General features: G+C 41.6%; 1 protein-coding gene across 1 annotated transcript in view; it reads left to right on the top strand.

Annotated features, from left to right (window-relative positions):
- adad1 (adenosine deaminase domain containing 1 (testis-specific)) overlaps window positions 1–22,127 on the top strand; it is a 116,725-nt gene that overhangs the window by 89,059 nt on the left and 5,539 nt on the right. Inside the window, exons 10-11 of the mRNA XM_078540026.1 lie at window positions 10,038–10,275; window positions 21,433–21,565. Coding sequence (XP_078396152.1) covers window positions 10,038–10,275; window positions 21,433–21,565 — 371 coding nt within the window. The remainder of the gene's footprint in view (window positions 1–10,037; window positions 10,276–21,432; window positions 21,566–22,127) is intronic.

Raw genomic sequence — 22,127 nt, 5'->3', positions numbered from 1 at the left:
GGGATGGTCAAATGGGCAGATAAGTGGCAGATGGAATTTAACCCTGAAAAGTGTGAGGTGATACACTTTGGAAGGAGTAATTTGACAAGGAAGTATGACAGTAGGAAGTTCTGAGGAACAAAGGGACCTTGGCATGTGTGACAATAGATCTCTGAAGGCGGAGGGGCATGTTAGTGGGGTGGTGAAAAAGGCATATGGGACACTTGCCTTTATCAATCAAGGCATAGATTACAAAAGTAGGGAGGTCATGTTGGAGTTGTATAGAACCTTGGTGAGGCCACAGCTGGAGCACTGTGTGCAGTTCTGGTCGCTGCATTATAGGAAGGATGTGATTGCACTGGAGGGGGTGCAGAGGAGATTCACCAGGATGTTGCCTGGGATGAAACATTTAAGTTATGAAGAGAGGTTGTTTTCGTTGGAGCAGAGAAGACTGAGGGGCGACCTGATCAAGGTGTACAAGATTATGAGGGGCATGGACAGGGTGGATAGGGAGCAGCTGTTTCCCTTAGTTGAAGGGTCAGTCACGAGGGGAGATAAATTCAAGGTGAGGGGCAGGAGGTTTAGGGGGGATGTGAGGAAAAACTTTTTTACCCAGAGGGTGGTGACGGTCTGGAATGCGCTGCCTGGGAGGGTGGTGGAGGCGGGTTGCCTCACATCCTTTAAAAAGTACCTGGATGATCATTTGGCACGTCATATCATTCAAGACTATGGGCCAAGTGCTGGTAAATGGGATTAGGTAGGTAGGTCAGGTGTTTCTCACGTGTCGGTGCAGACTTGATGGGCCGAAGGGCCTCTTCTGCACTGTGTGATTCTGTGATACAGCTATTTACTAAAGCTGGACACACCAACCCATATAAAGACAGAATAAAGCCATAGGGTTCAGTGAGGGAAATATAGACTAGCTGTGAGCATGAGAAAAATATTCAAGAGGAATAAAAAGCTACTCCAAATACGCCTTTCTTGTTGAAGGGGCGTTTTAGACTTTGATGATGTAACACTCCAGGGAATGAAATCAAAAGCAGTGGGGCAAATCTATTGTGAGTAATACTGAATATTGTCGTCCTGACTTAAGTAACAACTGTGCAGGCCTCAAGCGTCAGCAACACACATGGTTATAGGAACAGGAGTAGGCAATTTAGCCACTTGAGCCAATTCCACCCATTCATTGAAATCATGGGTGATGTATTAACTGACTCCATATATTTGGCTTTGCCCCACATCCTAAGTAACATTGGTTAACAAAGCTTTGGTCTAACATCAATTAACAATTGCGGAAGAGTTCCAAACTTATACCACCTTTTGTGTGCAGATATGTTTTAGGACTTCACCTTTGAAAGACTTGGCTTAGGCTCTGTCTGTCATTCCTAGACTCACCAACCAGCAGAAATAATTTCTCTATCCTATCACATCCCTTTAATAACTTGAAAACTTTGATCAAACTACCCCTTAACCTTCTAAATTTGAGGGCTTGCATCCCTAGTTTGTGTAAGAGCAAAGTACTTCAGTTATTGGAAATCTGAAGTAAAACCAGAAAATGCTGGAAATATTCAGCAGGCCTAGCAGCATCTCTGGAAAGAGAAACCGAATCGATGTTTCAGGTCAGAACAACTGCTGCCAGACTTGCTGAGTATTTCCAGCATTTTGTATTTTAAGCCTGGTTTACATAATTTCTCTTTGTAATTCAACCTTGGAATCCAGGTAATTTTCTAGTAAATCCATGCTGCATTCCATCCAAACCCAGCATTTCTCTCCTGAGGTATGGTGCTCGGAACTGAACACAGTACTGCAGGTGTGGTCTAAATAGGGCTTTGAATCGATGGAACATAACTTCTACCCCTTGCATTCTAGTCCTCTAGATGTAAAGACCAAATTCCATTGGGCTTTTTGATTACTTTTCTGTTCCTGTCTGTGACGTGGACCCCTACACCTCTTTGGGCTTCAAATGTTTCTAGCTTTTCACCATTTAGAAAGTACTCTGATCTATTATTTTTAGGTCCAAAGTGGATGACCTCACATTGATTGCCTACATTGAAATCCATTTACCAGTTTTGCTCATTCACTTAATCCATTAATATCTCTTTGTAATTTTATGCTTCTGCCTACAGTGCCACTCATCTGAGTTGCATCAGGAAACTCAGATATGTGGTCCTCTGTCCCATCATCTACGATGATCCAGCACCAAGCCCTGTGGGATGCTACTAGTCACATCCTGTCTCCTGCAACTCTGCCAATTTCCTAGCCAGATCAATAGTTTACCTTCAATTCCATAGGCTTCAACTTTAGCTAATAGCCTCTTATGATGAACTTTATCCAGTACCTTCTGAAAGTCCATATAAATAACTTCCATAGACGTTTTCCAGTGCACTACTAGAATTCAAAAAATTCTATTAGGTTTGTCAGACATGGCCAATTTCAAATCTATGCTGGCTCTCTTTGATCACTTGAAAATTTTCAATATGTTCAGTTACTCTGCCCTTAATTATAGACAAGTAATCTCCAAACAACAGATCTTCGGCCAACTGGTGTGCAATGCCAGGGTTTTTTCTCTAACTTTAAATTGTAGTGACATGCAAATTCCAATCTAAAGAAATGGATCTTAAATTGAGAATTTCGGAAGACCATAGGACATCTGCAATGTTCTCTTAAACCCTGGGATGAAAACCATCAGTCCTGGTCATTCTTTATTGTCATTATATTCTCATTATTGCACATGCTTGCATTAATTATGGTCATTCGCCTTGTCTGATTCAGTATTAGTTTCCTTGGGATGTCCGGCATGCTGTCCTCTTCCTTTACTGTAAATACTGGTGCAAAATAATTATTCAGTTTGTCATTTCCTTGTTTTCATTTACGATATCACATTTAGCACTTTTCAGGGGGCCCATATTGATACTGGCTACCTTTTCCTAATGTATGTGTATGTACATGTAGAATAATGTTTTTTAAAGTTCATTCTTGGGATGTGAGCATCACTGGCAAGCATTTATTGTCCATCCCTAATTGCCCTTGAGGAGGTGATGGTGAGCCACTGCCTTGAACTGCAGAAGTCCATTTGCTGTAGGTACACCCACAGTGCTGTTAGAGAGGGCGTACCAATGTGTACCAGTGGTGGAGGGAGTGAATGTTTAAGGTGGTGCATTGGGCGCTAATGAAGCGGGTTGCTTCGTCTTAAATGGTGTCAAGTTTCTCGAGTGTTTTTGAAGCTGCAGTCATCTCGGCAAGTGGAGAGTATTCTGTTACACTCATTACTTGTGCCTTGTAGATGGTAGACAGGCTTTGGGGGGTCAGGGAGTGAGTTACTCACCACAGAATTCCCAGCCCCTGACTTATTCTTGTAGTCACAGTATTTATGTGGCTGGTTCAGTTTCTGCTCAGTGGTGACCCACAGGATATTTATGGTGAGGAATTCCGTAATGGTAATGCCATTGAACACCAGGGAGATGGTTAGATTCTCTTTTGTTGGAGATAGAGATTGCCTACAACTTATGTGGGCGAATGTCACTTTCCACTTAACAGCTCAAGTCTGTATGTTTTCCAGGCCTTGCATGTGTGCACAGGCTGCTGTGATGATTTTTATATATTTTGAAAGCTTCCTTTCATATTCCTTTTTTGTAGCTCTTATTATCTGTTTTATCACCTTTTGTTATCGTTGTACCTCACCAAGTCACCCGGAGCATGTCTAACTATACTGCTGCTCTTTGGCGCATCCACCTGGCCCAGTAGGTTTCATGACACTTCATAGGAAGTTGGTTATGTCCTGAGTAATAGTATCTGCTAACGAAAGCTTATGTTTGTGTTCAGAATTGGAGCTTCCCTAAGTGGAACAGAACTTGAACCAATAGAATTTACAATGGAAGCATTATTGCAAACTGAAGCACATAATTTGTAGCCTTTGTCAACTTAGGACTCCCCAACTAAAGGAAATAATATCTAACGATTCACTATATCAAAACTCTTCATGATTTAAAAAAATAACTATCTTGAATCTCCTGTGAGTGTCCAGTGAATAGTCTCAGTATCTGGTCTGTCTTCATAACTACAGTTTCCCATCCCTGGCATTATCCTAGTGAACCTGCCCTGTTTGCGGTTTGTATCTTTAGTACCATTTCTATTATGGATTGTCCAAAACAACACACACTACACTAAATGTATCCTAACTAGTGTTTTGTATGAATTCATCATTCATTCTTTACTCCTTTACTCTGCACCCCTATTTATCAAACACCCCTGAACTTTTTATTTTTAATGTCGACTAACTGCACTCGTATTTTAGAAATTAGTGGAAATTTTAACACTTAGAAACGGGTGGGGTAGGATCAGGTGCGTATTAAAAATAGCAGAGAAAAGTTGCAACCGGGCTCCAATCTGCACACTTAGGGCTCCAATCTGCACACTTAGGGCTTAAGGCTGGTACATTTAGCTGTGTGCAAATGACCTGCTTGCTGGAGTTGACACAAACGTTAGCACAGGCTGGTCAACAGTCAACATACCATTTAACCTCATTGTTACAGGCAAAAGAAGGGCTTTTGAAATTAATTTAACAATCCTTCAGATCCAACACTTCCAGCATGGGTTTCCCAGACTTGAAATTCTCAAGTGCAAAGGAGGCAAATTTCAGATGCAGTTCATGATGTCTTTAAACTTCAGATTGCTCGTCCTCATTGAAGGCTCAGTTTGTACAGCTGTATTTCTTAATTCTGTCAACAGCCATTTGAAGTTCCCAATCTCTCCACATAGAGATCTTTAAGATAATACACAGCTTTGACAGGCCACCCTGAAGAGAATGTAGTGGAGACCAAAACTAGGGGTCATATATATATAAGACAGTTTCTAATAAATCCAAGCTAAATAATCATAGGGAGAAAAGAATAGAAGGCTAAGTTGATAGGATCAGATTAAGAGAGGTGGGGGAGAGTCATGGGGAATATAAATGCTGGTACAGACCAGTTAGGCCAAATGGTCTGTTTCTGTGTTATGGACTCAACCCCTCTGCTTCTGAATTGCAATATTTGTGGAGGGCCACTTCCAGCCTATTCCGTCTCCTGCGTTTTGCACTTCCTTCAATAAGGGGTGCAAAATCAGACATGCAAGAGAAGGAAAGCCAACTATTGGATGCAGTGCATTCTGAGAGAGTGGTTTATACACAAGCGTTACATTGCATAAGGGTTGGGATAATTGGCAAAAGTGGATGGATACATGGGGAGGTGAGGAAGTACATAGAAAAAGTGATGATGATGCTGCTGAAACTTAAATGGGTGTGAGGAATGATGTGATGGAGAGTGCTTAACAAGACAGAGTGATGGGGGTGGGGTTTGCATTCTTGTTCCCTCTAAGCTGAGCAGATGCACAGCAACGTGAAAGTTTCCCCACAAGCCATGCACAAGGGTGCAACTGCGTAAAAACATTTAAAGGGCTTGCGTTACAAAGAAACGTTAGAGGGTATGTTGGTTTGCACTACCCGATGTTGGTAAAACAGCAACTGTATTCGCTTTCCCTGACCTGGTTAGGTGATTAAATCGTTTCCTGCACTACTGCTCATCTCCAACCATGCTTTCATGTTTCTTCCTTCCATTGCTGGGAAAAAGTACGTTCCTCTTCCTTCTGACTACATCCAACATTAACTCTGGGGAAGAATCATTAAAGTTTGGTGCTGCCCTTGTTCTTTGTTCTTCCTCCTAAGCACCACCTGGCTTCTCCAGCTTAGCGTTTCTGCATTAGCTCTTTAAATAATGAACTTTTTATCACATCATGCTTGCTGCGCAGCTTGACAATACGTAACCCTGAAGTCAAGATTTATTGCCTTCAACAAGCTGAAATCACAGAATCCAACCGCTCTATTTACTTCTGGGTTTCACGCATGCATTCCCCTGCCCCAGAACCCATTTTTACATTAATATCGTGGCTTATGTATTTGAAATTCCAGGTATTTCTGTTCATTCGTAATCTTCAATGTCTTTCCATTAAGTGTGTACTTCCATACTTCGTTTAATCCTGAAAAATAACTGATTTCACACTTAATAAATTGCACCTGACACTTATTTGCCCGTTGCGCCAAGCGATCTGTGTCATCCTGAAGACTTGTACGGGCCTCTTCATTTTTTGTCAAAGCTCTTTCTTACTTTAGTGCTTCCAGTAAATTTTGTTATGGTGTTGCCATGTTCAACCATGACATTCCTTTAACAAATCCATACTAGCTGTCCTTGATAAACTCTTGCTTTACTGATCTGATTGTTGACTTACCTCCACTTTCCAGCCTATCCCCACCCACCCATAACCCTTACTTCCTTGTAGATCAAAAATCTGTCTGACCCAACCTGCACTCAGTCCCTGAGTGGCCTCTCTCCCTCTGACCATTCTTTTAATTGTAAATTGCTTACAGAAACCCTTCCTATTTCTTTTTATATAATCTCTTTGTTTCATAATTTCCTAATAATTTCCCTCATCGCCTCCTCATATTCCTCACCTCTATACTTCCCATGATTTTTAATATTGTTAATCCTAAATTTATTCTATGATATCTCCCCTTATATTTCACTGGCCCAGATCTTCTGGGGCTGAATTTTCCTGCCGTCGAGGGGGATGTTGATGGGCGGGCGTGTACGGGCGCACTTCCGATCGGCGCCCCCGATCGGAGGCGCGGCGCCATTTTATGTGGCCGCCCAGCATGACGTCCGCACAGAAGTGCTATGCACTTCCTGCGCGGGCCGGGGGGGGTGGATTCTCAAAATCGAGAGTGCGCTCTTTCGCGCATACACACGAAAGAATGCACTCATCTCCCTGAGCCTCAGGGAGATCGTATGTAAAAAAGATAAAAATAGAAAAATAAAATTTCCCTTACATGCCCCCTCATGTGACAATGAGTTGAGACATGTCCATAATTTTTACAAAATCTTTACTAAAATTTTTTAAAGCCTACATGAAATTTCACCCCGCCCGTGGATGAGGTTTCATGTTTTTTCTAGTTCCCGCCGGGGCTCCTGGCCTGCCCACCAACCTTAAGGTTGGACGGGCAGGTCCTTTAATTACTTAATTGACCCTGTCAATGGCCTCAATTGGCCATTGACAGGTCGGCGAGCGTGCAGCTGATTTTGCTGCGCTCCCGCCTTCCTGAAAATTTAAATTGGGTGCAGTGACACCAGGAGTTCCCCCCAACGTCACCGTGCGTCATTTTACACATCAGCGAGCGGGCCCCGCTCCCGCTCGCCGACTCGTAAAATTCTGCCGCGGTCTCTGGATAGATAATATCCTCCAAGATGTGCTACTCTCAGAAGCAGAGTTGAAGTCTCCAGACAGTTCCGACTTAGTTATCTAGATAATTATCCAGGAAAAGTAAGACAGAAACGTCCAAGTCTAACTCCTGGGTAACTTTACAACTGACGCCCCCCCCACCCGCCGGACTCTCCACCCTGATCCCCTGGCCCCTCAACTCCCCCCTGACCTGACCTCACCACCCAACTCCTCCTTGACACCCCAACCCACACACCCAACCCACTCACTGAATATTCTGAGATGCAGCGATTAGCATTGGATTGCCACTCCACTTCTACTTTTCTCTGCCACACTGGAGTTCTACATTTACCTTATCCAGCCTACTCCCTCACCATGCCCACTTACCTTCTCTTCGTAGCTTTTCAAACAAACTTTGGGACAGTTAAACTCTTTGCTTACCAGAATATGCCAGCAAGTGCTGTAAAAAGGGGGCTTGGCTTGTCTTCTCCTGATGATCCAGCACTACAAAGAAGCAGGTCCATTTCAGGTACACTCTGCATTCTGGAGAAGCCAAGATTGGAAGTTCTGCCCAGAAATGCAGAGCTCTGGCATGACGGAGAAAAGTAGGTGTGGAGTGGCAATCCAGTGGTGACTGCCACTCCTCAGAAGATTCGGGTCACTGAATTTTACATTTTCCCAATACAACGCCCATTTTTAACACTGAATCTGACAGTGTTGTTGTGATCAGTACTTCCCGTCTATGCATTAATTATTTGCCCCATTTTATTTCCCAAAACTGAATTAAGTAATTATTCTTTGCATGTTGAATGGACTGATACCTGAACAGTGAGATGGTAGGCAGACTAACATTTAAAAAGTTACTACCTACTTGCTGCCCAAAGCCTGTATAACTTGGTTTTCAAACTACCCTCAAAATGGGTGGCCAGTGGTCTTGCTCAAAACAGGTTGCACCCTTAGTAAATTTATAAATCATGGCTCTATTCCAGTTATAGGACATCAATGCAATTTTCCCGTACCAATGGGTAGAGCATGCTAGTGCTCACTCAGCTCTTTGGTACTAGATGCAGAACCTAACTGGCATTCCTTCGGCCACTCCTAAATGTTGGAAAGAAAACCTGAGAGACTGATTTTTGTGGGGCCAATCAAGAGAAACACAAATAATCCTCCTCCTCTTACATAAGTTTTCCCACCTGATGCCAGCTGTTCAGTATACACACATCATACCATAATGTTTACTTCTGAATTGGTTTTGTGGAAGAGTTGTTAAATTGCCTTGGAAAACAACTTTGCTTAAAAATTAATAATGAAACTATAGAATATTTTGAATCAATAGCTTCAGATTTGACTAGATTTGCAGTCTACAATCGGCAAGGTACACAAAGCTGGCTACAGTGATTAAAATGCTTGTGAAGTAAAATGATTAGCAGATTCCCTGCTGCGTATTAAATTCTAGAAACGTATCTGCTTGATCTTTTTAAACGGAAGTTGTCTATTGCTTGTTTACAACATTTTTGTGACTCCTATTGATGATGATGATGGATCTCTGATGTCTCCACAGCAGAAGAAAGTTCCAGACTCCCGCCCCCGCTTGCTGTGCTGTCCTAAATCCATTCTAGCTGTTGGACAGTTAAATGGGAAAGCCATGCTGTTCATTGTTTGGGCCCTAGCCATTAACAATCTATATCAATGTTTTGGATGTGGAGACCAAATGTAATATTTCCACATTTGCTAATGACCCAAAACTTGGTGGGAATGTAAGTTGTGAGGAGGATGCATAAATGCTCCAAGGGGACTTAGACAGGCCAAGTGAGTGAGCAGGAATATGGCAGATGGAATATAATGTGGAAAATGTGATGTTATCCATTGGTAGAAAAAACAAATTTCTTAAATGGGGAGAGATTGGGAAGTGTCGATGTCCGAAGGGACCTAGGTGTTCTTGTTCATAAGTGACTGAAAGCTAACATACAGGTGCAACAAGCAATTAGGAAGGTAAATGGTAGGTTGATCTTTATTGCAAAGGAATTTGAGTACAGGAGTATGGAAGCCTTGCTGCAATTGTATAGAGCCTCGGTGCGACCACACCTGGAGTATTCATGCAGTTTTGATCTCCTTGCCTAAAGAAGGATACACTGGCCATAGAGGGTGTGCAATGGAGATCCACCAGACTAATCCCTGGGATGGCAGGATTGTCCCACGTGGAGAGATTGAGGAGACTGGGCCTGTATTCTCTGGGGTTTAGAAGAATGAGAGTTGACCTCATTAAAGTGTACAAGATGCTTACAGGGCTTGACAGGGGAGATGCAGGAAGGATGTTTTCTCAGGTTTTGGGGGTGGGTTCTACAGCCAGAGTACACAGTCTCAGAATAAGAAGTAAGAAATTTAGGACCAAAATGAGGAGGAATTTCTTCACTGAGGGTGGTGAATCTTTGGAATTCTCTACCCCAGAGGTTGTAGAGGCTCAGTCATTGAGCATGTTCAAAGCAGAAGTTAGTAGATTTCTGGATACCAATGACATCAAGGGATACGGGAATAAGTGCAGTAAGATGAAATTGAGGTAGAAGATCAGCCATGATCTAGTTAGATGGCAGAGTAGGCTCAAGGGGCGGAATGGCCTACTCCTGCTGCTATGTTCCTATGCTGTTGTGCCTAAGAGACTGTTAAAAGTCTTCCTAGGATTTCCCTTTCAGTTTGTGTTAACTGTTATCTGTACTGTGTATTGTGCCTATAATTTACTTTTAAAAACTGAATTAAGAATGAAACCTACCAGTTCAAATGCTTGTAAAATCGTATTTATTTTGACCTTCCAGGTGATGCAAACTGCATAGACACACGAGGGGTGGAAGTTGCAATTAAACAACGTGTAGATGACTCATTGACTTCAAAGCTCCCAAATTTCTACATTGTCAACAAACCGCAAATATGCCTTACAGAAACTGCATATCCCTGCCAACCAAATTCTGTTCATAAAGCCTTCAGTCTGAATTGGTCTCAGTCAGATTGTTTGGTAGAAGTGGTGAATGGTGCAACTGGAAGGATTGCTGTAAGGTAAAATACTGCTATTGCTGCATTATTTGAGTAAATCGGTTATGTCTCAGTTTAGATTATCTTCTGGTGCAATGGTTTTTGCTCCAAAGAAGTACTGCTGTCAGAATCTGAGTACTTGCTACTTTGACTAGCCTAAGCTGCTCTCATTAAGTCATATATGCTGTTCTCTCATATTGGATATATAGCTCGCATAATTTGCTCTTTTTCATTAGTTGGCATTATTAATTAACAATGCTGATAAACTGTAATTTGTGATGAATACCATGTCTGTGCCTCTCAACTTCTTAAAATCCCATTTCTCATTAACTCATAGTGATAGCAGAACCCCAATCCCCCACAAATTTCCGTCACTCGGCTCCAAGTGTTTAAACTTATACGCTCTTGTTTTTAATCAATGCTACTCCTTTTTCAGCACCTATTAGCACTAGAGGTTCTCCCAGACTTCTAGTCACACTACTCAAGTACCAAATTTTGTGTTAATTATATTTCCTGTCGGAGCAGAAGTTCTTGGAGGATTATTACAGTTACAAGTTTGCTTTCGAAGTATTATCATGGTTTTATGTTAAAAGGCAAGTAGGCTTCCATAAGTGTGAACTGTTCCAAGTACATTTAAGCTGCAGGTAACAAAATGCCATCCACACTGGGGGAAAGATCACCTACAAGCCCCTTTAAGATCTTTATGCCAAGCTCAAATGATTACCACACTATTGAACAACTTCAATATGGGCTACCCTTGGTTTTTTTCAGCTGTTGTCAGCATCATATTTTTGTATTGCCTCCCAATTTGGAAGAGAATTCATATCTCTCTTTTCTGTTCTTGTATCAAGTTGATTTTTTTACCCTCAATTTATGATGTTTCGCTTTGTTTTCATCTTACATATCAAGCGCTTGTCCTGGCATTTTTTGTTCTAGGTATTTGACCGATTGCTGTCTAAGTAGCATGCGAGGCATATAATTTTTATGCTTCTGCCAGGCACTATTGTTTTCATCTAATAGCTCAAGATGGTAACGCTGGAAAGTGACCTGAGAATATACATATTTTGAATCTTTGTCTGTTTCTACCTCGTTTTATTATACTAGTATTTGTGTGTAGTGTGATGTGGAGTCACAAAGCAAAAGTATTATGTGCCTGCTGTAAATATAGCTGCCTTTACTCTGAAAGTTTTCATCCGCTTCCCTCTTGCCCCATCCCCACAGAGCTCCTGCATTGCCTATTTCTCAATTTCTCTATCTGACATATGTTGCTTGAAGTTTTTTTATTTAGATGTTATGTCACTATTGTCTGAGCGTTCAAGATCTCATAACCAAAGATGCAATTTAGAAGACTACTCTGCATACACAGTACTGGGAAAGGCCACCTGACCAAAATAGAAATAGAGACTAAAGCAAAAAACTGCAGATGCTGGAAATCTGAAATAAAACCAGAAGCTGGAAAAACTCAGCAGGTCTGACAGCATCTGTGGAGAGAGAAACAGAGTTAATGTTTCGAGCCTGTATGACCCTCTTCAGAACTAAAGAGAGGTAGAAATGTAATGACATTTATACTGTTTAAAGGAGGTGGAGTAGGTGAAGCTGGAAAGAAGGCCAGCGATAGGTGGGGGCTAGGGAGAGATTGACAAAGGTGTCATGGACAAAAAGACAAAGGAAGTGTTAATGGTAGTGGTAAGGGCTGAAGGAGGTGTTAATAGACGCATAAAGGTGAGAAAATAGAATGTGCTAATAGCAGAACAAGAGTAAGCACTCTGTGAAAGAACAACATGGAACAAATAACAGATGGCCCTATTGGGTGGGGGGGGGGATGGGGAGGTGGTTATGGAAAAAAGGGATAAAACAACGAATAAATGAATGAAAATAGGTGGATAAAAAATAAAAATAAATTTTAAAAAGGGGTGAAGAAAGAGGAGAGAGTTCATGGCCTGAAGTTGTTGAACTCAATGTTAAGTCCGGAAGGTTGTAAAGTGCCTAATCTGAAGTTGAAGTGCTGTTCCTCCAGTTTGCGTTGGGCTTCACTGGAACATTGCAGCAGGCCAAGGACAGACATGTGGGTATGAGAGCAGGATGGTGTGTTGAAATGACAAGTGATAGGAAGGTCTGACAGGAAGGTCTAGATCATGCTTGCGGACAGGCCGAAGGTGTTCCGCAAAGCGGTCATCCTGTCTGCGTTTGGTTTCTCCAGTGTAGAGGAGACTGCATTGGGAGCAGTGAATGCAGTAGACCAAATCAAAGGAGGTGCAATTGAAGCGCTGCTTCACCTGAAAGGAGCGTTTGGGCCCTAGGACGGCAAGGAGGGAGGAGGTAAAGGGGCAGGTGTTACACCTTTTGTGATTGCATGGGAAGGTGCTGTGGGAAGGGGATAAAGTGTCGGAGGTGATGGAGGAGTGGACCAGGGTGTCCCAGAGGGAATGGGTCCCATCGAAATGCTGGCGGGGTTGGGGGGGTGGGGGGATGTGTTTGGTGGTGGCATCATACAGGAGTTGGTGGAAATGGCGGAGGATGATCCTTTGAATGTGGAGGCTGGTGGCGTGAAAAGTGAGGACAAGGAGCCTAAGTGAGGACCCTATCATGGTTCTGGAAGGGAGGGGAAGGTGTGAGGGCAGAGGCATGGGAGATGGGTCGGATACAATTGTGGGCCCTGTCAACCACAGTGGGTGGGAAACCTCGGATAAGGAAGAAGGAAGACCTGTCAGAAGTGCCATTTTGGAAAGTGGCATCATCGGAATAGATGTGACAGAGGCAAAAGAATTGAGAGAATGGGATGGAATCCTTACAGGAAGCAGGGTGTGAGGAGCTGGTAGTCGAGGTAGCTGTGGGAGTCCATGGGCTTGTAATGAATATTGGCGTACAGTCTATAACCAGAAATGGAGAGAGAGAGGTCAAGGGAAGAAAGGGAAGTGTCGGAGATAGACCATGTGAAGGTGATAGAGGGGTGGAAATTGGAAGCAAAATTGATCAATTTTCCCAGGTCCAGACAAGAGCATGAAGTGGCACCAAAACAGAGACACAGAAATAGAGACACATGGGGCTGAATTTTCCCATCCTGCCACAGGACCAGCCCGCTTCAGTCAGATGCAAATTGAAGCAGGAAAGGAGGCCAGAAATCTGAAATTGTGACCTCATTCCTGCATTTGTCATTTTTACCAGGGAAATATGGCAGGTTGCAACATGATGCTTTCACAAACTTTGTATTTCATTGAGTTTGAGATTTTCAGTGAGGCAGGTGGGTTCCTGAAGCATGTGTGAACCATATCAGGTCAGAGGGGTCATGAAACATGGAGAAAGCCTGGTGTGGAGCCGGGAACCTCTTGACAGGTAGGTTTAAAAGGTGTTGCCAACATTGCCTGCCATAATTAGATGCTGTATGGTAATTTAACTATGTTTTCAAGCCGCAATTGATGGGGCTTTGTTCTTAAAAAGTAAATGACCATTAAGTGTGAAAGTGTTCATATGCATTAGAGTACTTTCTCCATAGATGAAGTGCTCTTCTGCATTCAACAATATTGAGATTCAGATTTTAATGTATCAGTTGTACTTGGCCTTTAATCTTTACATTGATTGATAGCCCAGCCATCTGTTGAGCCCTTGAAGCACTGGAACAGATGGTTGACTTCTTTGACAGCTAAACCATCTGTCCAACCTTTGAAGCAGTGGAAGAGATGACATCTGTTCCACTACTTCAAAGTTTTTAATGTATTCAGCTCTGGAGGTTGAGCTCTGACACAGTTCTGCAGTAGAATCTGATTATGGATGTTTGGCTGATCTCCAAATCCCACCAATGGATTCTGCACAGCAGGTGTTGCCAAGGAGCCTGTGAGCTTTGTTTTGATTTTCCTAAGGATTATGTTTTTGAATGGTTTTATTTACCTTAACAGTTTTATGACCACTTAAGAGGATTAAGATTTTTTTAAGTGGAGTCTGAATAGCTGTGTGTTTGACAATTTTATGAGCTCCTAAGAGGATTACGGTTTTTTTTGAAAAGGTAGTTGAATGGGTATTTGTTTATTTTGACAGTATCATGAGCATCTCAAAGACTTCCTAATGTTATTACAGGGCTCATGAGCTCTGTCACTAGTGGATACTGCGCAAATGGATATGGGGAGAATGGAGGAGGCATGGGAATATGAGGGGCATGGGGGTATTATGGAGGGAGCATGGGGGTGAGAGCTAGTGTGCCTAACACTCGTGCAGAACTGGGCCAATGTTCCAGGGAACTGAGGCAGCCCTTCTAACCTGTCTGCCTTGCCATCTGCCCGCCTCTGTTCTTGCTTCAGAGGCAGCAGTCCCAACCCCATCATGAAAATAGTGTGGGCGTGCACTGCTTGGCAGGAGATGAGATCATGAAGTCTCCCGAATCATGACTCCCACTTCAAAGGGGAAAATCCAGCCTGTGTAGTTCTGAATGGACTTCAGTTCTTTTATGTATGCAGAGGATATATGTCTGTCAGAATATACAGAAGAAATTGCCTGCGGGAGTTATCTTGATATTTCTCTGTCGTTTTGTCTGAATTTGAGGACAAATATTACAGAACCAGACATCTTTGAGTTTACAGGTTCTAGTAAGAAATAGAGCATTTTAATCCCTTCCACCCCTCCAACTTGATGGAAATCCTGGGAGTTAAATTGGAGTGGAGGATTTAGCCAACCAATTCCCACTGTGAGCCATGCACTGTAATTTTAAATTGCCGGCCGCAAGAAAACTCGCCTGTAATCACTGTCCCCTTTACAGATGCATATTGGGCTTTGATGTTATCTGTTTTAACCTAAAGGCTGAGCGGGGAGCAGTGGTGGCTTTTCCCATCCCCAAACCCACCCAAGGTAAAAAATAAAGAACAATGGCCAAAACTGACCAGATTCTCCACAGACTCTGTGCTGTGGACTGCTTTTAGTGGAGCAATGAGCTACTCAACATTAGTGATACCACAAATCAACCTGGTAGGGTTTCAGTAGAACAAGGAGCTCTACTTCGTTATGTGAAAAAGACTGTGCTGTGCTTAAAAAATCTTGGTTTGCTTTTCAAAGCACAGCTTTCTGAGCTGTTATCAGTGCCTACTTGGTAGGCTGGCCTTCCCTGTTGCTCACAGTAGATTGAAGAATGTTTTATAAGAATAAGAATGTTATACTATACAGTATACAATGGTTTATTCTGTGGTGAATCTGTCTAGTCCTAGAATGTTCCTAGAAGTCATGAGCAGTGTTCTCTCTCGGCCGCGCAACGACCCAAAACTTACTGTGCAGGCTGCACACAAGTTGGCCCCTTTGGGTTACTGGCATGCAGGGCGGCATAAAAAAATTTAAAGGGACCGTGTAATCCAAAAAAAATTAAGTGGATATGTTGACCATAAGGCCTAATCATTGAAGTCAATTGGCAACTAATTGCTGTGAAATGTGTTTTTGGATAATTAGAAGGCATGTTCTGTTGCCTGAAAAGTTTGGCACAAAAATCTGTTTCATAAATTTTGATAACTGAAGGAATATATATTTCTTTTTACTACCAAATGCCTACAGTTACTGCTCATGGTAAGTCAGGAATCGATTGCTGTTTGTTAGGACAATAAATACAGTGTCCTAAGGCGCATCACACTAAGCCTTATAGGTAATATTAGGGCATAATACTGCAGATGCTGGAAATCTGAAATAAAACCAGAAAATGCTGGAAAAACTCAGTAGGTCTGACAGCATCTGTGGAGAGAGAAACAGAGTTGACGTTTCGAGTCCATATGACCCTTTAGAGCTAAAGAGAAGTAGAAACGTGATGAAATTTATACTGTTTAAGGGGGGTGGAGCAAGTGAAGCTGGACCTGAGTCAGGTGATCCAGCTTTTCCTGTTCCATCCGCCTTAAACAGTATAAATTTAATCACATTTCTCGAAACGTTAACTCTGTTTCACTCTCCACAGATACTGTCAGACCTGCTGAGTTTTTCCAACGTTTTCTGTTGATATTATGGCAGATGGCCAAAAGCTTGGTCAAGGAAGTAGGTTTTAAGAAGCCTCTTAAAGTAGTAAAGAGAGTTAGAGATGGAGAGGTTTAAGGAGGGAATTCCAGATCTTAGGGCCTAAGCAACTGAAGGTACAACCACCAATTGTAGAGCAATTAAAATCAGGGATATTCAAGAGGTAAGAATTAAATGAGAGCAGCTACTTCAGAGGGTTGTGGGGCTGGAGGAAACTACAGAGATGGGGAGAAGTGAGACCATGGATGCAGTTGAAAACGAGGACGTGAATTTCAAAATCGAGGTGAGGATTGACTGGTGATCAGCGAGCACAAGGATGATGGATAAATGGGCCTTGGTGCAAATAAGAATACAGGAAGCAGAGTTTTAGATGACGGCAAGTTTTACAGAGAGAAGAATGTGAGAGGCCAGCCAAGGTTATTTTTGAATAGTCAAGCCTAAAGGTGACAACGGCATGGATGTGCTTTTCAGCAGCAGATGAGCAGAGGTTGGGTGATGTTACCGAGGTGGAAATAAGCAGTCTTAGTGATGACACTAAGTTCATTTCAGGGTCAAGTATGGCACCAATGTTGCAAACAGTCGGCTTTAATCTTAGACTGTTGCCAGAAAGAGGGATGGAATCAGTAGCTAGGGAAAAGAGTTTGGAATGGGGATGGAAGATGATGGCCTTTGTCTTCCCAATAATTAATTGGCAGAAATTATCTGTTCATCCACTACTTATGCCAGAAAAAGCAGTCTGATAATTTAAACAACAGTGGAGGAATCGAGGCAGGTTGTGGTGAGGTAAAGCTAGGACATTTCAAAAAATAACGTGCTTTCAGATGAGGCATACAGGTGCAGTATTTAGATGTAAAATAGGAAGGGACCAAGGATTGATCCTTGGAGGACGTCAGAGGTAACAGGAACATGAGTAGAAGCCATTGAAAGTGATTCCCCTGGTACACTTAGATAAGGATGAAACCAGGTAAGAGCAGTCCCATCCAGCTGGATGACAGTGGAGAGGTTTTGGCGGGGGATGATATGGTCAGCCACATCAAAGACTGCAGCTCAGACTAGAAGGAATAGTTTATGTTTGTCACAGTCACATAGGAAGCCATTTGTGACTCTAATAAGAACTTATTCAGTACCTTGGCTTCAGCTTAAACCTGATTAGAGGGATTCAAATTTGAAGTTCCAGGAAAGATGGGCACTGATTTGGGAGGTGACAACACATTCAAGGACTTCGAAGAGAAAAGGGATGTTGGCAATGGAGCAATAGTTTGCAAGGATGGTGGGGTCAAGGATTTTTTTTTTTGAGGAGAGGTGTGATGGTGGGCAGATTTAAAGGAGAGGGACAGTATCTAAAGAGAGAAAACTTAACATCAGCTAGTATTGGGACCAGGCGGGGAAGCTGGGCGGCCAGTTTAGTGGGAATAGGGTCAAGAGAGCAGGAGGTGGGTTTTATAGATGAGGTGAGCTCAATCTTAGTGACAATTAAAACATAAGAAAGAGAAAAATCTGTCTATCCCAGCCTTGAATATACTCAACAATGAAGTATTCACAACCCTCTGGGATAGAGAATTTCCTAAATTTACAAACCTCTTAAGTGAAGAAATTCCTTTTTTCAATCCTAAATGATCACCCTTTTATCCTGAAACTGTGCCACCATGTTCTCAATTCCCCAGCCAGGGAAATAAACTCTCATTGCCTACTATGTCAAAACCTTTCAGAATCTTGTGTGTTTCAATGAGATCACCTCTCATTCTTCTCCACTAAAACATTTAGGCCAAATTTACTCAGTCTCTCATCATAGGACAACCTTGTCACCCCAGGAACCATTGTCATCCCAGGAACCAATATAGTGAACCTGTGCAATCCACCTCTCCAGCAAGTATATCCTTCTGGAAACTGAAACTCTGTACTGTCCTCCAGGTTTAGTCTCACCAAAGTCCTAAAGAATTATAACAAGACTTCCTTGTTCTTGTGTTCCTGCCTTCTTGCAATAAACGCCATCACGCCATTTGCCTTCCTAATTGCTTGCCATATCTCTATGCAAACTCTGTGTTCCTTGTACAAGTACACCCAAGACTCCCTGAACACTAACCTTTAGAAGTTTCATGCCTTTTAAAAAATATTCTGCTTTGCTATGACTACCAAAGTGAATAACCTTGCACTTCTGCACATCATACTCCATCTGCCACCTTGTTGACCACTCACTTAACCTGCCTATTATCTCTTTGCCTCTTTGTGTCCCCCTCACAATTTACATTTCCACCTAGCTTTTGTATCAACAAATTTAGACAAGTTATTCTCGGTCTCTTCGTCTAAATCATTAATATAGATTGTAAATAGAGACCCCAGCACTGATCCTTGCAGCATTCCAGCCTGCCAACTTGAAAATGTCCTGTTTATCCCTACTGTCTGCTTCCTGCCCTTTAACCTAATATATGACCCTCAACTTCATGAACCTAACTTGTGCATAACCTGTTATTTGACATCTTATCCACGTGTCTTTTAGAAATCCAAGTATGCTACATCTACTGGCTCTCCTTTATCTACCTGACTAGTTGCATCCTCCAAAACACTAATACATTTGTCAAACATGATTTCCCTTTCATAAAATCATATTGACTGTCTGATCATACTGTGATTTTCTAAGTGCATTGTTAATTAAGATTTCCTTAATAATAGATTTCAACATTTTTCTGACGACTGATGTCAGGCTAACTGACAAATAGTTCCCGGGTTTCTCTTTCCCTCCTTTCTTGAATAGCAATATTGCATTTATTAGCTTCCAGTCTGCTAGGATTGTTGTAGAATCTAGGGAATTTTGGAAAATCATAACCAGGATATCCACTATCTCTGCAGCTGCCTCTTTTAGGACCCTAGGATGTAGCCCATCCGGTGCTGGCGTTTTGTTGGCTTTTAGTTTAAGTTGCTCTGTTGATAATTTAATTTACTCACTCTTATTAGCTCCTTTGCTACCATCTTGGCAACTTACTTTGTGTCCTCTACCTATGAAGACAGACAACATATTTGTTCAACGCTCTGCTATTTCTCCATTCTCTATGGTAATTTCTCCTGTCCCTACCTTTAAGGGACCAACTTTTACTATAGCTACTCTCTTTGTATACTTGTAAAAGCTCGTCCAATCCATTTTTATATTCCTGGCTAGCTTACTTACTCTCGTTTTATTTTTCCCCTTTTCATCAACTTTTTGGTCTCCCTTAGCTATTTTCTGAAATTCTCTCAATCTTCAGGCTTACTATTATTCTTCACAATATTTCAAGCCCTTTCTTTCAATCTAATACTATCCTTAACTTCCTTAGTAAGCCACAGATAGACCTTGCTTGCTGAGTTTTTAATTTTTTAAATAAACATTTTTGTTAAAAATTTTGAATCACTTCTTTTGTTTTCTCTGCTTATTTACTGCCATACCTTTCAGCCTACCCAATCAACCTCAATCAGCTCTTCCCTCAAATGTATGTATTTTATTTTAAGTTTAAGATTTGAATATGTTGCTCTCACAAACAGGATGGAATTCAATTGTGTTATGATCAGCTTTTCTCTGGAGGATCATTTACTATGAGATTAGTACTTAACCCTGCCTCATTACACAATACTGTGAAAATCCAATGGCTAGTTGCTAAGAAAAAAGAAACCAAGTCTTTACTACTTTCAGACAGAGCTTTGTTACAGCTCGCATAAAACTTCATCCCCAGATCATCACCTGTTTTCCCCTTTATATGCACCCAGTGATGTCTTAACCAATTAACCTGTGATTACTAACTTAATGACTTGTTGATTATTAACTATTTCATATCCTAAGAAATACTAGATCTAAAATAGCTCTTGTTCCTAGTTTGTTCCACAATGTATTATCCTAGGAAGCTGTCGCAAAGATGAATTTGTAGAAGGCGTTCCAGACTAGCTTTGTCAATTTGACTCGTCCAATCTATATGAAACTTAAAGTCCCCCACGATTATTGCATTGACTTTGTTACCAACTCCTATTATACTGTTCGACAGATCACTAAGAAAGAAAAAGCTACTGTTGGGGGGGGGGCTTATGACCAATGCCCACCAGCATTTTCTGACCTTTATTATTCCTAATCTGCACCCATACTGATTCAACTTCCTGTTCTTTTGAACCAGGATTCTTGTATACTGCTGTCCCTATATCAACCTTTATTATCAGGTCTGCTTCTCCTTTTCTATTCTGCCTTTCTTTTTTGAAATATGTGCCTTGGAATATTTATTGCCCAACCTTGGCCACCTTCTAACCATGTCTCTGTAATGGCAATTGTATCAAATCCATTTATCTCTATTTGTCTCTATTTATCTCTAGTTCATCTATCTTGTTATGAATGCTTTGTGCATTCAGATAAAGAACCTATAATTTTGTTTTTTAACCTCGTCTTTTCATGGACCTTATTTGCTGGTGCACAATTATCATTAATTTGTTCCTTGCTATCCCACTCTGCTTGTCTTTACCCAAATTACTATATGGCTCTATTGTCTGAATTTTTGTCTTTAGATTTCCCACTTTTGAGGCCAGAAAGGGAACAAGTTAAGCTGTGGAGTCTCACTCCAGTAGGTAGTGAAATTTGTCTGCCTTGCCTGTATTTTTATGTCAGTCTTACAATCCACATTCCTGTTAATGTCAGAAGGTAATCATTTTCATACACCTTCTCCGCCATTGACTCATTATTCAAGACCATTATAAAAAAATCCCTTTAAAAGCCTGGGTTGCAATGTTGTTGTCGTCGCCTTCTGCTTGTTCTTTTTATTTTTTTTCTTATTTTTCCTTCTGTCTTTTTTTTGCCTTCAATCTTTCCCTCTATTTCTCTTTCTGTCTCCAATTTGACTCTAATTTACCCTATTTTCCTCTTTGTCATTTGCTTTGTTTCTTTCACTATCCTTTTGTTTCTGATTAAGGAAATAGACCATTGGGTACAATGTTTAGGAGGTTCCAGGTACACACCATCATTTCCAGCCACTGGCAGTGCATTCTGAAGAATGAAGTTAAAAATCCAGTTCAGCCTTCTCTGCATGAGTTTGGGCCATAATATGAAGATTTCCACTGAGAAGAACTTATATGAATATGATTAATTCTTTTTTACCTACTGAAAAAACTCATTTTGAATATTAAACTTAGAAGCAGTGTTTAGTTGCTGGTTTTACTATTTTATTGTCCTTTTGAAAAAGTGGCATTTGTTGTGTTTTTAAGCTCACCATTTAAAAGTGGCAACTCCATGACCAGTCGCTTATGCAAGGCTGCCATGCTGAGTCGCTTCTATCTTGTTGCAAAAGAAGCAAATAGAGAAGATTTGTCTACGGTTCCAACATATCATGCAGCAAAGGTAAAGTTACCTTCTGGTTACGGACACATCTCACAGTCAAATTTACACTAGCTATGTTTGTTCAGAAAAATGTCATTCTATTAGATTGTTTCAGGTTACCACTCTAGATTCTATCCCTCTCTCTGTAACAGTCTGTTTGCAACCTTGGTGTCACTTTTGATCCCAAGATGAGCTTCCGACCTCCTATTCGTGCCATGCCTAAGACCGCCTATTTCCACGTCACCCTGCCTTGGTGCAATTTCAAGGCCCGTGACCGACAGTTCCCAGTTTTTGTGTGTTCAGTTCCGGAGATGGAGCAGTTTCTCTGCTGCTTTTCAGGTTGGCTAACGAGATCTCCATTGCAAAAAAATTGTTTTTTCACCCGCTACCATCTTGTACTTATTGGCACACTTGGTGCATCAAAGGTTTTTGTTTGATTTCCATGTCTCTAGTTTCAAGATGCAGTTTGTATCTATTGCAGTGCAAGTCATTTGTGATGATCAAAAGTGTTTTTTGCAGGTCCCATTTTTTGGGACTGTCTATTCATTTGGATGTCATTGTAGATTGGTTTGCTGTGCATCTT

This window comes from Cetorhinus maximus, chromosome 1, assembly GCF_964194155.1.
Source record: "Cetorhinus maximus chromosome 1, sCetMax3.hap1.1, whole genome shotgun sequence".
NCBI lineage: Eukaryota > Metazoa > Chordata > Chondrichthyes > Lamniformes > Cetorhinidae > Cetorhinus > Cetorhinus maximus.
Note: the sequence above shows the minus strand (reverse complement) of the source record. Positions and strands in the feature narration are given on the sequence as shown.